The sequence below is a fragment of the Diceros bicornis genome, chromosome 5 (genome assembly GCF_020826845.1).
Source record: "Diceros bicornis minor isolate mBicDic1 chromosome 5, mDicBic1.mat.cur, whole genome shotgun sequence".
Taxonomy (NCBI): Eukaryota; Metazoa; Chordata; class Mammalia; order Perissodactyla; family Rhinocerotidae; genus Diceros; species Diceros bicornis.
The window spans coordinates 40,034,344-40,051,141 of NC_080744.1; the positions used below are offsets into that span (position 1 = coordinate 40,034,344).

General features: G+C 38.7%; 1 protein-coding gene across 3 annotated transcripts in view; it reads right to left on the reverse strand.

Moving 5' to 3' along the window:
* The window catches only part of ZNF106 (zinc finger protein 106), a 63,263-nt gene that overhangs the window by 16,189 nt on the left and 30,276 nt on the right, over positions 1-16,798 (reverse strand). For 2 of the 3 annotated variants that reach the window (XM_058541344.1, XM_058541345.1), the window contains 10 exons: positions 14,322-16,505; positions 12,582-13,215; positions 8,910-8,979; positions 7,397-7,551; positions 7,252-7,312; positions 6,431-6,772; positions 3,668-4,448; positions 3,243-3,298; positions 2,502-2,647; positions 946-1,080 (listed from right to left, as the gene is read on the reverse strand). In XM_058541344.1, coding sequence (XP_058397327.1) covers positions 946-1,080; positions 2,502-2,647; positions 3,243-3,298; positions 3,668-4,448; positions 6,431-6,772; positions 7,252-7,312; positions 7,397-7,551; positions 8,910-8,979; positions 12,582-13,215; positions 14,322-16,505 — 4,564 coding nt within the window. The remainder of the gene's footprint in view (positions 1-945; positions 1,081-2,501; positions 2,648-3,242; positions 3,299-3,667; positions 4,449-6,430; positions 6,773-7,251; positions 7,313-7,396; positions 7,552-8,909; positions 8,980-12,581; positions 13,216-14,321; positions 16,506-16,798) is intronic. The other variant, XM_058541346.1, reaches the window with a different exon arrangement.

The following is a 16,798-nucleotide window of genomic DNA, read 5'->3' on the forward strand; positions in this document are numbered from 1 at the left end:
TATTTTTTTTAATGCAAACAAATTTTTCTCATCTCTTTCAATGCATTTAGAGTTAGAAAATTCTTTCTCAGGGGCCGGCCCCGTGGCTTAGCGGTTAAGTGCGCGCGCTCCGCTGTTGGCGGCCTGGGTTCGGATCCCGGGCATGCACTGACGTACCGCTTCTCCGGCCATGCTGAGGCCGCGTCCCACATACAGCAACTAGAATGTGCAACTATGACATACAACTATCTACTGGGGCTTTGGTGGGGAAAATAAATAAATAAATAAAATTATAAAAAATAAAAAAAAAGAAAATTCTTTCTCAGAAGAGATATCCACTTCTAAGTTTTCAAGTTTAAAAAATTTAAACATTTTACTCTCTTTTCTATCTAGGGTTAATTTTGGCATATGATGTGAAAATAAAAATCAACAGTAATATTTGTGGGAAAGATCAAGATTTCGTTTACTACTATTTTTTTTTTTTTTTTTTTTTGTGAGGAGATCAGCCCTGAGCTAACATCCGCCAATCCTCCTCTTTTTTTTGCTGAGGAAGACGGCCCTGGGCTAACATCGGTGCCCATCTTCCTCCACTTTATATGGGACGCCGCCACAGCATGGCTTACCAAGCAGTGTGTCGGTGCGCGCCCAGGATCCGAACCAGCGAACCCCGGGCCGCCGCAGCAGAGCACGCGCACTTAACCGCTTGCGCCACCGGGCCGGCCCCTCGTTTACTACTATTTTTAATAGTAGTAAACAAAAAAATACTGGTAGAGAGAGACAGAAAACACTCATTTCTCATAAGCCTCATTTCTACCAAGGGTTATACAAGTGTACTAAAATAGGTTCAAAAGCAAAAGAGAGAAAGTGGGCAGAATGAAGCATCTGTCTCAGTGTCTCCACTGTACAGAGTAAATACAGTCAAAGCAGTTCAATATTATCACTTTTGATTTCTTTGGACCCACTTACCTTAACATTATAACAGCGAATGGTGTGATCACTGGAACCAGTGTAAAGGGCAGCATTCTTCCCAGAGGTCTGAGTAACCAAGAGGCAATTCACTTTGGAGGTATGGCCCTCAAAGACACCAACGCACTTCCGACTCTAAAGTCAAGCACAGATCAGGTCATTACTTGTGAATACAAAAGAACTACATAATGCATTTCCTCAACAAAAAGATGCTAAAACATGTAGTTCACTGCTGTAGCCTCAGTGCCTAGAATAGTGCCTGACACACAAAAGGTGTTCAGTAAATATCTGTTCACTGAATGCCCAGCAAACAGTCACATGTAGTGCACTACCTGCAAATATACGTTAGCTGAGCCATACCGAAAAGTACTTAGGGCGATTTGCTACAAGATAGATCAGAATTTTAATTAATGCCTAGGGCAAGGCTCTCCAACATATGGACCAAAGATCTAGCATATCCAAACTGTAGCTAATTACCCAGATAAGTTCCCGCATTTGATAAGTAGCTTGTGAGAATGCTCCACAATATTCAAAGACTGTCAGGTGCCATCACAGGTCCTAGTGGTCCAGGCGTGTGGTTTCATAAGGGAACATCCTAAATGTTATCTCTGCACACATACTAAGATCTATTTAGAATGTATATATATACACAAACACGCATACAGACACACACACGTTGCAATTAGAGTTAGAGCCAATCTCCCAAATCTTATACTTTTACTTCCTGGTACCACTGCTTCCTTTCTTCAGTCATCCCTGTTGCCCCTCACATCGTTAGGCAAAAGTTAATCTATACACCTGCTGCCTATGGCCAACACATTTTCTTGGTCCATCATCTAACCTTTTGATTTTCAAAGATTTTCAGCAATTTCAAATACTTTCATGGTTGTTTCTTCAGACAACATAGTGTTCCTAAAGTTTCCTGGCTATCGTTGATAAACAGAATTAGTTTGACATGTACCAAATTCAAAACTCAAAAGTTCATTCTATGAAAATTAAGAGTAATAAGCATCAGATTATACTAAGTGTGGGGTAGTGGAAGACTGTGCTCTCCTTAATAACCTGGACAAGTAATCAACTGTCAAGGGAAATGCCTCCTCTAATACTTCCCCAATATTCATTCCAACCCTTCTCTACTACGTAGCAGCTATGCGACTAACCTCATCACCAACTCCAGGGCTGGGACCTGAGAGCCCAAGCCAATTGTTGAAATCCCATCTCCCTTTGTCAAGTTATTGTTCAGGGAGTAAAGCACAGGACCCTTTTTTGGTGGTGGGAGGGAAAAGAAACCTCAGTGGCTCCTGGCATCTATCTGTGAGCAATAGGAGAACTAGCTTTAGGAAGAGGTGATACCAGAGGAGGCAGAGTGGAGAAAGAAAGAAATTAAGTCCCCAGTGACCCTGCTGAGCCACTGGATCAACTGTATCTAAAGTTAGTCTAAAGCCCACTTCACCTCTGGACAGCAAATAAGTTCCCCTATTGTTCAAGAAAGTGCGAGTTGGAGTTTCTAAAACCTGCAACCAACCATAAACATTCAAATAGATATATCAACTTACAACCAGATTATAAGCTCGGACAGTTTTATCTGCTGAACAGGTATACAGTAAGTTCCCAAATATCTGAATTGCATTCACTGCAGCTTGGTGCCCCTCAAAGCTCCCTTCTGTGGGCTCATCGTCATCTCCTGGCTCTGAAGATATTTCTAGAAAACAAGAATATGTTTCAGAAATGTGTTGCCTGGGTCTGAAAAGATAGTCAAAAATTAAAACCATTACACAATAAAGTGGTCCCTGGATTCTCCTTAAAACCTAGTTCCCCTAGCAAAACACCACATTCTTCATTAATGATCTTCATTATGAAGATTTCATAATTAAGAGACGGCAGGGAAGGAAGGCCCTTCCCTTAGGGAAAAGACAAATATTTATATAATGAGTTTCTGAGTGATACCTGTAAGGTACCAAATATCTCTCCACATCTAGTCTCCTCTGCTGCCAGTTATTTCACTGAGCAAGGCATTATATTTTAAGCAGTTCCTTCTCAAAGCAAAAACCCCTGGAGCCAGCGATACTTTAATACTAATTTGTTGAGCAGATAAGAGAGCCAGACAAGAGAGACGGAAGTAAGAAAATGAAAAGCCAGGATCTGAGGCTTTAGGGATACCATAATTGCTGGTCAAAGCTATCTTCCTGGTGATAACTCCCCACCCCACATTCTACAAGCATAGTTAAGTAGATTTAAACCCTGGCTCTAGCCTTTTTTTTCTGTAATTAACTTAAATGAAATTGAACAAAAAATACCTGAAGAGTTCTTCGATCCTTTTATGGAGGAGATCACAGTCTGAGTTTCTGCCACACTACAAAACAATAGCAAAAGTCTTCTTACCATCTGTGTGAACAGGACAGGTAGCAAAACTTATATTTTCCTGACTCAAAGGATTGTTCTAAATAATGGGTAAAGTAACAATGATATAAGAGATCAGTTTTCCATCTGAAATTTCAAATATGAAAGGAAATAAAAGTATAGTAAATATTTACAATACAAATGAGAAAGCAGAAAATCTCTACCGCCAAGATTTCATTCTTCCATATCCATAATCCATACTAATTTTCTATAAATTTGATTCTTTTAAAAATTCTGACTCATAACAAAAAGTTCTGTTTTTTTTAAGAAAAGAAGAATGGTAATGAAAGCTGCTCTGACTGGAACAATACCACATCCTTACCTTACAGGGATGCCATCCTTATAGCGCGTGCCAATCTCACTGGTAGAGCTCACTTCATCACAACCAGAACGAGAAGTTTCTATTGAATTTTGCTCTGTGGAGTTCCAAATATCCTTTTTAGATGGGCTGTCTGGTTTCTCTTCTCCAGATTCAGAAGAATCAATAGCTACTACTTCTAACTGAGGATTAGGAATTTCTAGCACTTCCAGAGACGAGTCACTCTCTGGCTCATCTCTGACACTCTCTTGTTCTGGGCCAGTTCTGCTATCTTCCCAGGTGGACGTTGTTACTTTCCCCCCTTTAGCTGACCTGCCAGTTTTTACTTTCCTTATGGGTTTAGCAGTAAATACATCCTGTTCAGTGTCACTGTTCTCAGGAACATGGGCAGCCCGTAGAGTTTTCTTCTTCCTAAGTTTCTTCTTTTTCTTGCTTCCCCTAGTTTCAGCTGATGTCAGAGTGGACTCTGCCTGTTGTTCAGGTTGGTCAGCTGGAGAGTGGGGCTCCTTCTCTAAAGGGGTTTCTGAAGCAAAAGACAATCTTGGGAAAGAACTAGTACAGGCTTCAGATCCACTGTTGCCTTTGGTTGGCTCTTCATCTTCTTTATTTATGCTAGGAAGACCAGCTGATTGGGAAGAGGGAATGTTTTCTCTGTTTCTGGTATTTCCTTGCTCCAAGGAAAACTTCAGTTCTTGGCTAGGCTCATGGAAACTTTCTGTTAGCTCTGATAAGGACAATGTTGCAGCGATACCTGGATAAACTGGACAATTGTCACTGATCTCTCCTGAATTGAGGAGAAAAAAAATATTGCATCTTTTTTTCTATCTGCTATTTATAGTCATAAACTGCAATTATTTACCACTGATTGAATCTCTGCCAAATAATGACATTTCAATGATATGTTAACTAAACCATCACTGTTAAAGCTGTTATCTCATCCCTCAGCTTCAGATAACCTACACAAATTCCTGTTACAGCACGTACTACACTTTGCCTTGTATTAATCTCACAAATAACATGCATGCCTTATACCCTACAAAAGCTCCTTATGGGCAGGGATTGTGTCTATCGATCTTTTTTCTTTCCTTCTTATTTGAAATGTCCACATATTTAACACTGTATTTTATTCTTCGTAGATTCTTAAGTGTCTACTTAGCTAAACTGCTCTTACCTTTATTTCTTAGAAGTTTATTCATTATGCATTTTACCTGTACATCATCCAATTTAAAAGTCAGCTGACTTAAAAATATGTTTTCTTTGACTTAGAATTTAAACTGATGAAATGATCACAGACATACCCAAAGACATACAATATAGTGTTATAGAGAATACTAAAAAAAGGAAAAAAACCTAAACATTCAAAGATTATATAAATTATTGTATATCCAGATTATTATGCAACTTCTCAAATATTATACAATTAGTAAAATTAAAATATTTTAGATGAATTATTTTTAGGATACATGAAAATTGTCATGATATATTAAGTGGAAAAAAGTCAGTTTATAACAGACTATAATTTGTCCTTTGTATAAAGTCTACACATAAACATACAAACATTTATGATCTAAGAAAGACTGAAATAACATATAACCAAATAACATCTATATTTTTATAGTTTTCCAATTTTTTACAATGAACATGAATTACTTTTGCAATCAGAAAAAGAAACTTAATAAAAGCTATTTTTTAAAATATTAGCTTAAAAAGTCACTATAGGGGCCGGCCCGGTGGCGTAGTGGTTAAGTTCGCGTGCTCTGCTTCGGCAGCCTGGGGATTCGCAGACTCAGATCTCAGGCTTGGACCTACGCACCACTTGTCAAGCCATGCTGTGGCAGTGTCCCATATAAAGTAGAGGAAGATGGGCACAGATGTTAGCCCACGGCCAATCTTCCTCAGCAAAAAGAGGAGGATTGGCAACAGATGTTAGTTCACGGCTCATCTTCCTCACCAAAAAAAAAAAAAAAAAAAAAAGTCACTATAATGCTTCATTACTAGTTTTTAAAAAAACACTAAATACTATCCATGTAAAAGTAACAAAATTCAATATGAAAAAGATAATATACATATCTAGATTGCTGTTGCAACAGGTAGCAAAATCCAGGGTAATTCTTCAGACTTTTTGTTTTTGCTCAATTCACACAATGCCAGTTTGCTTACTTTTTACTTAATTTCCAATATAGCACACCATGTGGTTATGCAAACTTCAGATAAGATTTTAAATAGCTTAGAAGTTATTCTCAAATGGTAACCAGGTGAGTGTTATTTTATAAAAAGAGTAAAAACCCTGGCTACTTCTCAAAACCACCCAAGTTCCTATTAGGTGATTCCAAACCCCCAAGCCCTCTGTCTTTCATCATGGCCACCTGCCTCTCAAGCTTATATTAATCCTGGTTTGTACTTTAGATGATAAAGACAGGTAAGAGCTAAGAAATTCAGAGGATATATCTTATCAAGAAAACTGAACAACTTCAATCAATGTGAGATAAACAAATTTATCTCACGAAAAACAATTCTGCACCAATCCTAATAAATGGAACCTTTTAGGTGCTAATACAAAGTCAACTTAGTAATCCTAGATTAGACAAAATCAGAGAAATGTTACTTAAAGTTACTTAAATAATCCTCCTGAATGAAGGACACTTCAAGAAAAATTAACTGTAATAACTTTAGTTTTAACGGGCAAGTACGACTTTACATCACTGTTATAAAATTGCCCTAGACCCACTACAGGGTTGCCCTTAACCCAGAGAAAAGTTTACGTACTATCAGCTTGCAGTAATTCCTTGGAGGCATTGCAAGCAGAGCCTTGTGACACAGCATTCACATTTTCGTCTTGCCCAGGGGACATGGGTTCTTGTTTAATCTGAACCGATGAGTCTGGAGCAGGAACCATGCCATGGGCTTGGAAAGCAGGAGATGTGGTTACTTGGAAAGGTACTCCAGTGGATGATGGCGACACATGGGAAGATGGAGGCTCCAGAAAAACTGGGAAAAAGGGAGTAGGCAGCAGCATGGCATCGGCAGACGTTTGAGATCTACTGTTCCTTTGTTCTCGTGTAAGGCTACAGGGAACCTGGTCTGGGCGCTCAGAAGGTTCGTATGTTTCTAGAATGGGAAATACACATACATACATACAAATGCAAAAATGTATCTGACAAGTCACTCGCTTCTGAGCCAATTTATATTTTTAAAGATTACAAGAGAATTTTCAAGTCTCTCATTATTCTTCCAAATAGATTTTCGTATAATCTATACAACCACCAAGGATACAGACAGAACAGGCATTAATATTACAAGTTTTCAGATTTTAAGTGATTTATCCAAAGTCACATAGGTACTAATGAAAGAGCCAAGATTTGAACCCAGGTCTTTTGATTCTTAACCCAAGCCTCCTTCTGTAACATACTGTCTCTGCTGCTAAGTATTTTTGGGATGTACAGTCTCACAGGCCTTTCTGTAGAAGGATGAAACCAAGGAGACATGAGAGAAATCATATGAATTTTCATGATTACTTTAATTCCCCTCTATAGAGAACAAAAAAGTAAGCTACAGAGGACACAACCCATCAGATTCTCTCCAAATACCTTGTAATCCCTGTAGAATCTGTATTCTATGGGTCCTCAGTGCACTCATCTCCATAGTTATCTAAAAATAAAGTATTTTGTTAAGTATTTTGAAATCCAACTTCAGAGACGATAAATTTTCACTAAATGTTCCATCTGCTGTTACCTGCTGCTTGAGCATAAGTAGCCTCTGAACTTCAACATAAGCTGTCTGAAGCGCTGCACGGGCTTGCAGAAGGTTGTTATCCATGCACTGCAATGATTTGCTTAGTTCTTCCTCCCTTAAAGAAATATTCAGCAGCTGGTCAACCTGAGACCGTTCTGCCAAAAGAAACCATAAGGCTCAATTTAATACTGGAGACTGCTATTTTTAAGACTACAGTTCCTCAGGAGATGGAACTACATCAATTATCTAGGAAAAGCCTCTATTTTCTCCCCAATAGGTCACTGGAGACTCAGCAAATCTCACAAATCATGAAGTCAAGCCTGATGTTGTGAGATCTAGAAACCAAAAGTGAGAACTCGTAAGATGGAGGTACCTCATAGGTTCAAGTATACCGCCACACGGTACCATCTTACCTAATCACCATCTTCTATCACTACCCTTCCAAGTGAAAACTTCGTCCCAGGTAAATCAACTGTCATAGGTTTCATTACCCATTCTTCCTTTATCTACCACCCTCTTCACCCAAAGCTTTTGCTTAGATTGGGCCCCAGATCTTAGATTGGGCCTGCTTGCACTCTCCTCCCAATCCATAATTATTCTAGTCTATTAGTTAACATAATATAGTTCTCTTTATTAGAGAAGTCTTCTTGAAGAAGATATAGTTTTGAAACAGTACATTTAAGTTACCTGAAATAAAATGTTCTGCTATGTGTATTTGTCATCTTTATGTTTGTCTCTTTCCCATCCAACATGCCAAGACCTCTCCCTTAAACTCCAGACCCACATATCCAACTACTAACTTGATATCTCTACCTAGGTGCCTCTAAGGTCCTTCAACTCAAGGGATCCAAAAGGGAACTCATCTTCCTCTACCCTCAAACTGCTCCTCTCATGGAGTTTTCTAGCTCTACAAATGATACACAGTTGCCCCAGCCAGAAACTGGCGGCATCCCTGACTCCTACCTTATTCATCACATCCAATCACCCAAGGCTCATCCCATCACTTCCCACACTAGCCCTTATACTGGAACAGAATTAGAGTCAGTGGAAAGCAAGACTCACAGAAGTGTGTCAGTGAGGGAGCTACACTAATAACTTCTCTCCTTAATTCACATGAGAAAAGCAACCAAGATGCCTCAAAAGTGGAAAGTGGGAGAAATGGCTATAAATGACCAGGAAGGACAAAATTTTTAAATTTTGTCTGTATTCCTTCATCCCACTGAAAAAGCCCAATGAGACTTTCTGGCTTTATACTGAACTCAATTTGTCCGAGATATATATTTACTTTAGCTTACAGGTCTATGTGGCATCATGTACTTCTTCTATAGTTACAACTGGATATCGTAGAAAATCAAACTTTTCTATGCCCTTAAGCAAGACAACAAAAATGTCAATAAATAAATAAATGGGCAATCAGCGTTTGGTAACCACAAACTATACTTTGTGTCAAGTTGTAAAAAGGCTGAATTGCCGTAAGAACAATTTCTTTCTGCCAGAATATTCTGCACTATACCTTTCTTTCCTTTAATTTTCCTTCTTTTATTTTTTCTCTCAAGACTTGGGAGTTCAGGAGAAGATCCATCCTGAGGAGATAAAGAGGGATGGTTTAACATTCGCAAATCAATCAATGTAATACACCACATTAATAAAATGAAGAATAAAAATCACATGATCATCTCAATAGATGCAGAGAAAGCATTTGACAAGATACAGCATCCATTTATGATAAAAACTCTGAATAAAATGGGTATAGAAGGAAAGTACCTCAACATAATAAAGACCATATATGAGAAACCCACAGCTAATATCATCCTCAATGGTGAAAAACTGAAAGCCATCCCTCTAAGAACAGGAACCAGACAAGGATGCCCACTGTCACCACTCCTATTTAACATAGTACTGGAAGTCCTAGCCAGAGCAATCAGGCAAGAGAAAGAAATAAAAGGGATCCAAATTGGAAAGGAAGAAGTGAAACTGTCACTATTTGCAGATGACATGATTTTATATATAGAAAACCCTAAAGAATCCACCAGAAAACTTTTAGAAGTAATAAACGAATATGGTAAAGTTGCAGGATACAAAATCAACATACAAAAATCAGTTGCATTTCTGTACACTAACAATGAAGTAGCAGAAAGGGAAATTAAGAATACCATCCCATTTACAATTGCAACAAAAAGAATAAAATACCTAGGAATAAACTTAACCAAAGAGGTGAAAGATCTGTACACCGAAAACTATAAAACATTTCTGAAAGAAATTGAAGAAGACACAAAGAAATGGAAAGATATTCCGTGCTCTTGGATTGGAAGAATTAACATAGTTAAGATGTCCATACTTCCTAAAGCCATCTATAGATTCAATGCAATCCCTATCAAAGTTCCAACAGCATTTTTCACAGAAATAGAACAAAGAATCCTAAAATTTATATGGAACAACAAAAGACCCCGAATAGCTAAAGGAATCCTGAGAAAAAAGAACAAAGCTGGAGGTATCACACTCCCTGATTTCAAAATATACTACAAAGCTATAGTAACCAAAACAGCATGGTACTGGCACAAAAACAGACACACAGATCAATGGAATAGAATCGAAAGCCCAGAAATAAACCCACACATCTATGGACAGCTAATCTTTGACAAAGGAGCCAAGAACATACAATGGGGAAAAGAAAGTCTCTTCAACAAATGGTGTTGGGAAAACTGGATAGCCATAAGCAAAAAAATGAAAGTAGACCCTTACCTTACACCATACACAAAAATTAACTCCAAATGGATTAAAGACTTGAATGTAAGACCTGAAACTGTGAAACTTCTAGAAGAAAACATAGGCAGTACGCTCTTCGACATCAGTCTTAGCAACATCTTCTCAAACACCACGTCTGACCAGGCAAGAGAAACAATAGAAAAAATAAACAAATGGGACTACATCAAACTAAAAAGCTTCTGCACAGCAAAGGAAACCATCAACAAAACGAAAAGACAACCTAACAATTGGGAGAAGATATTTGCAAACCATACTTCTGATAAGGGCTTAATCTCCAGAATATATAAAGAACTCATGCATCTTACCAACAAAAAAACTACCAACCCAATTAAAAAATGGGCAAAGGACCTGAACAGACGTTTCTCCAAAGAAGATATACAGATGGCCAACAGACACATGAAAAGATGTTCAAAATCATTAACTATCAGGGAAATGCAAATCAAAACTACAATGAGATATCACCTGACGCCCGTCAGAATGGCTATAATTAACAAGACAGGAAACAACATGTGTTGGAGAGGATGTGGAGAGAAGGGAACTCTCATACACTGCTGGTGGGAGTGCAAACTGGTGCCGCCACTATGGAAAACAGTATGGAGATTCCTCAAAAAATCAAGGATAGAACTACCATATGATCCAGCCATCCCACTGCTGGGTATTTATCCAAAGAACTTGAAAACACCAATCTGTAAAGGTACATGCACCCATGTGTTCATTGCAGCGTTATTCACAATAGCCAAGACTTGGAAGCAAACTAAGTGCCCATCAAGAGACGAATGGATAAAGAAGCTGTGGTATATATACGCAATGGAATACTACTCAGCCATAAGAAACAATGAAATCCAGCCATTTGTGACATCATGGATGGACATTGAGGGTATAATGCAAAGTGAAATAAGTCAGAGGGAGAAGGTCAAATACCGCATGATTTCCTTCATTAAGTAGTAGATAATAACAACAATAAACAAACACATAGGGACAGAGATTGGATTGGTGGTTACCAGAGGGGAAGGGGGGAGGGAGGAGGGTGAAAGGGATAATTCGGTACATGTGTGTGGTGATGGGTTGTAATTAGTATTTTGGTGGTGAACATGATGTAATCTATGCAGAAATAGAAGTACAATGATGTACACCTGAAATTTTTACAATGTTATAAACCAATGTTACTGCAATAAACAAAAAATTAAAAAAAAAATTTAAATTATTTTAAATTATAAAAATATATAAAGGTCATTAGCCAGGAGAGGAAAAAAGACTTCTAAAATAGTCATACGTTATTCCTCATTATTGCTACTACCTCTAACAGGACAGCAGGAGTCTCATGTACATGGTAAGAACTCAAATATTAGTTGAATGAATTTATCGGATTAAAAAAAAAAATAGACTCTATGATAAGTACCTTCCTAGCATCCTAGAAACAGTAAAGCCAATGGGGCTTAGGCAAAGCATTTCACCTTGGTAAAGCAGGGACATAGACAGAAGGATGGACAAAGCCAGTAACAAATATAGCTGATTTCATTGCGGCAAAATTTCTACTTTAAATTTCAGAAAGAAAATCTTCACAACAAAAAGCTAAACAGTTTATGAGACAGGCCCCAAAATATTAGCTTTGCCATAGGACAATCTCTCATCTAACAATATCCACTACAGTGTCTAGCTCAAAGGGGCAGAGTTGGAATTTGAACCCAGGTCTATAATACATGCCCTTAACTACTTGGCTATATATTACCTCAGTATAAAGGAAATAGCCTATTTTCTCACAGTGCCAGATTCCAGAATATACTACCACCAGCAACTCTTTCTTTTCAGAAAGGGTTCCTAAAAGGGTTAAGCAGTATTAGCAACAGAGATGCCAGAAGAGAAGTGGTGTCAGTAAAGGAATGGATTCTGAAAGGGACAGGTTAGATAACTGAAGTACAAAAGACAGACAGAGACTAAAAATATTTCTAAGACTATGCTCATATGCCCTCTAATAGTACTAAAACTACCTTAGTGTTAAGCCTAGTAGTCCTGGGTCCAACAAGCATACATGCCCTACAAATACAAATGCAACACTAGAATGCCTTTCCCCAGTAGCAGCATAGAATGCATCATGAAAACAGATCAAGTTACAGCTGAAGATGTGGCTTACTCCTTGGTCCGGTGATACAAAGAATCATTGGCTTGGAGACTAGTTTTAGAGATGACTTCATATTTTCCTCATACTGTACATTCATATTTAATTACATTTAACTCTGTAGAATTACTCAGTGAAAGAAACCAGCAGAATAAGAATATGAAAGTAACAGCCTCACAAATCTTCTGTGCCAGAGTATTCCAACCCCTGATACCCAAGAAAAATCAAACAGTTAAATCTTTCTTATAACAGCCAAGTCACCATATGAAATGCTCTAAAAAAAGCACAGGGAACCATACTCACTCCAGTGGCTCTTCGTTTCTTTCTAATACTCTGGCCATCATTTTGTTCAGCACCAGAGGTACAGCTACTATCTGTGGCTGCATCCGCCAAACCAGAGATTGCAAGCGCTGAGGATGCATTTGATGATAAAGAGTTTCCTTCTCCATTACTCTCCTGGGCATGCTGATTCTCTGAAGGTGGTGTAGAACTCCCCTGGCTGTTCAGGTCTTTTGCCAAATGCATCAAAGGTATTGTACAGTCAGAGGATAATTGCGCACTATGTCGTCTTCGAGGAGCAACATTTTCAGCCCTTTCACCTTGTCTTAGGGAGGCAGCCAGAGGTGTCACTTCCTGCTTGAGGCCCATGGTTGTTTTCTGACTCTGTGCAGCCCTCAATGAGTTACTAGGTGGAAAAATCTGCTGGGGCTCATTTTCTTTGCCTGTACCTTCCTCACTGAAGAAGCTATACACAGAAGGAGCCCTGTCCATGATGACGCTGCTCTCAGAAAGGCTTCGCTTCCTTGCCAACCCAGGGGATGAAGAAATGGAAACGCCTTCCCAGTGGAATCCTTCTAGATTGGACAGATCAGGATCCCCATCCAAATCTAAGACCTCTTGTTCGTTTTGAACTAGAGGCACCATTTCTATGCCAAACCTTAAGAAAGAAAGAAAAAATCATAAATCAGACATGGTTGGGAGAGGGAAGGCACCACTTAATGTGCCAGACTCTGTTAAGCATTGAGGTCATAAATATACATAGGATGGTTTCTGCTCTCAAGGAGCTCAGTCTAATAAGAGTTCAGATATAAAGTAAATAACTACATTATAAGTATTGTAACAAAACAAGTACTAAATTAGAGATTTGTATACAGCTATGAGAATGCATTTAAGGGAGTAAAAATTGAAGGTTTTATTTAACATGGAGCTTTAAACCACCAATAATATGTAATTTTTAACAGCAAACAAACCAAAAACAAAAATGTTTATTGAGCATTCACAAGTGCCAGGCACCATTTATAATCTCAATAATACTCACACGTTATGTGAAGAGGGGCACAATAAATACATTATTTCGATACAGATAGAAATTTAAGCCTAGAGCGCTATATAATTATAATACAGCAGGATGATTTTCAAGTAGCAAACCTATGTTGAACGCTGCTTTACCATTCAAAACGTTTAGTATCTCAACATAAGATGAACAGCCAAAATATTACACAAGTGCTTAAGAGAAAGTATTTTGTGATCATAAATATAACGCCCAGAGTAAATACAGAAGGGTAACTATCCATAGGTTCCAAGTAAAAGGTAATGAGAATAGTTACACTTAAAAGTTGTACCACTCATGAAGATCTAGAGATAGATACAGATTTTACAGGCATACTTTTTTTATGCTGTCACTTTCTGGCCCCTATAACCAAAGTGCTGGATTTCTGATGATTTTTTTCCATGAAGGGGGTAGGCTACTTTTCTCAGAAGTAGGTGTGCTTCTTTTTAACCTGAATCCCCTGCTAGGAAACACTTTATTCCATTTGTTATATAGAGTAGCACTGACTGCTACTCTACATAATGTAGGTAATACTTATATGTAGATGATATTTAATGTAGATATTTAAATGTAGATGATATTTAAACCAGACATCTACAAAGTATATTTTTGCAAATATTTAATTAAATGTAACAAATAGAATTCTCTTGACCAGGGCCAAGGGTAAGTTTAAAAAAATGGAAGAGAAATGGACACTGAAAAGAGGCACACACCTGGGTAAGCCTTTGCCTAGCTCTTGCTTTTTCTTGGTTACTTGCTGAATGACCTGTTCCCAGTTGACGTTTCTCCGAGATGCATTTAGAATCTGCCGAAGGGTTGGCTTTAGCCCAGACTCCTTCTCTGTCTCACTCTTTCGATGACCGCTAATATTGCGAATGCGGCGAGCACTATTGAGGTTTGGCTCTGGCAGGTGTGCTCCAGTTTTGCTCTTCAAACTAATGTGCCGGGTTAGATCTCTCTGGAGCGAGGCAGGAAAGCCAAGCTTACTCAGTTCAGGCAGGAGAGGGCCTGAGGGCTGACCTATATCACTTTTCTGAAGCTCTGCATCCAAGCTTGTACTCTCAAAACCTTCTGTTTCATAAGACACAGGAGATTTAACAAGGTCATCAGCCTGTGCATCTTCTAGAGAGCTTTTCAAGTCTAGCAGTAAGCCAGAGTGTGGACTGGCTGCAGATGTCATTTGTAGCTCAGATTCTTTCTGGTGAACTGTTGAATTACATGGTGAAGCGGATAGTTTTCTAGACGTTTTCAGGTTCTGGTCATCCCCCTCATTCTTATCAGCAGCGTGAGTGCTGCAGGATAAAACTTCTGCAGTTGCAGAACCCAGGGTTCCAATTTTTGCTCCATGCTTTTCTGTGTCAGATATCTCTCCATCACTTTCTTCTTGCAATGCGTGTACTTGAAACTCAATCTTCAAAGATCCTTTTTCAGACTCTTCTACATTCCTACTTGCTTTTGCATAGTTCCTGGTCTTTTTAGAAGTGCTAAGAAGTGGATTTTGCAAAGACTCATGACATTGTAGCACTTCTTTGACTTTTTGTAATGTATCACTTAAATTTTCATCAGGTTCCCTCTGAGTGCCAAATGTACTTTTATTCCCTATTGAAACACGAGGACATGAACTTCGCAATTTGGATATGTAAGAAGAACCGTGATTGTCTTCCATAGTGGGTTTGTTTAAGGGATTTGAGTGTTCTCCAGGAAAAAAAGAATTCATCTTGGTATTTTTTGAGGGATTCTTTGAATCTTGCTTTTGAGGAACTGATTTAGTGACTGGAATTGGAAGGAGTGGGGATTTTAATGTCGGCATCTTATTTAAGCTATGCTCTTGTTCAGGTTTTTCTGTAACGGGGCATTCTCTCACCACCTCATAGGAAGCAGTGCAGTCAGAAGTGGCTTTGTGATTAAGAGATCCAGTATGTGTTTCTTTTTGTGTTTTCAGCATTGGGGAATTATTTGTTTCATCAATTTGGGGCTCTTGTATTCCTGTGGTTGTCAAGCTAAAATCAAAGAAAGGCTTATCTATCATTTCTGACTTGTTGCCAGTGACTTCTTTCTTTCCTGACTGCAAATCCAGAGTCTTCTGGGAAGGGTAAGGTGTCCAACGACGGAGCTTTTCCCTCACTACGCTGCCATTCTTTCCACCAATTTTGGAAGCTATGGTGTCTGTTTGTTTAGTGTTTTGGCTTTCCAGCTGCTCAAAATTGAAGTCAAATAAGCCTTCTGAAGGAAATTTATCACTTGTAAATCCTTCAGAAGGATCTCCATATGTGGCAACCGTACCAACTTTGTCATTTTCTTGCCGCTGCCAATTATATCTCTCTTGATTGTATTTGTTTGACTTAGATTTCTTGTTCCATGGCATACTCATGTCTGCCATTTGACAGTTAGAATTTCTGTTTCTGCCTGGTTGAAATTTGTCTCCGGGGCCACTGTAATTCCAACCATTTGTACTACGGACACTGGATTTCCAGTTTCCGTTACTGCTGTTCACATGCCAACTGGAAAAGCCACCTGTTCCTTCAGAATGCCAACTGGAATTCCTTCCTGTACCACTATGATTCCAATCTACTGTTCCACTATTTGAATGCCAACCACCTCCAGAATTACTGTGGTTGTGAAACCAAGTTGAGGAGCCTCCCGCAACACCCTTATGCCAACCGGAACATCCTCTTGGTCCACCACTATTCCTCAAAGAATGTGAAAAGCTGTTTTTCCTAGTATTGTTAAAGCCATCTTTCTCCCATTTCCATTCCCGTTGAGGAGGTCCACGATGATGCCATGCTGGCTGACTGTAGCTCTCTCTGTCTTGGTAAGGGATTCGGTCTTCTCGTCTCCATTGGGGTCGCCTGTCATCAGAGTTTATTTCTTGGCTGCTATTGGAAGGTTCATCTTGTCTGGAAGAAAAACAGTTTTTCATTAGTGATTTAAAGGAATTCTTATGCTCCCTTTAAAGGCATAACCCGCCACACTTCCCCACTACCTCCTTCCTCTGTCACTTAGAATATGTAATAAGAGTCTATTTTTATTTCTAATAGTGGTTGCTTTCATATCTTTAAATGATATAGTTACTTATATTTCATAACTTATTGATTTAGAAATTAAACAATATCTTGTTTCTCCTATCATCCCAGAAATACTAAAAATTAGACACATTTACACTATCCTCCCTTTCCTGCTCCTGTTTTTC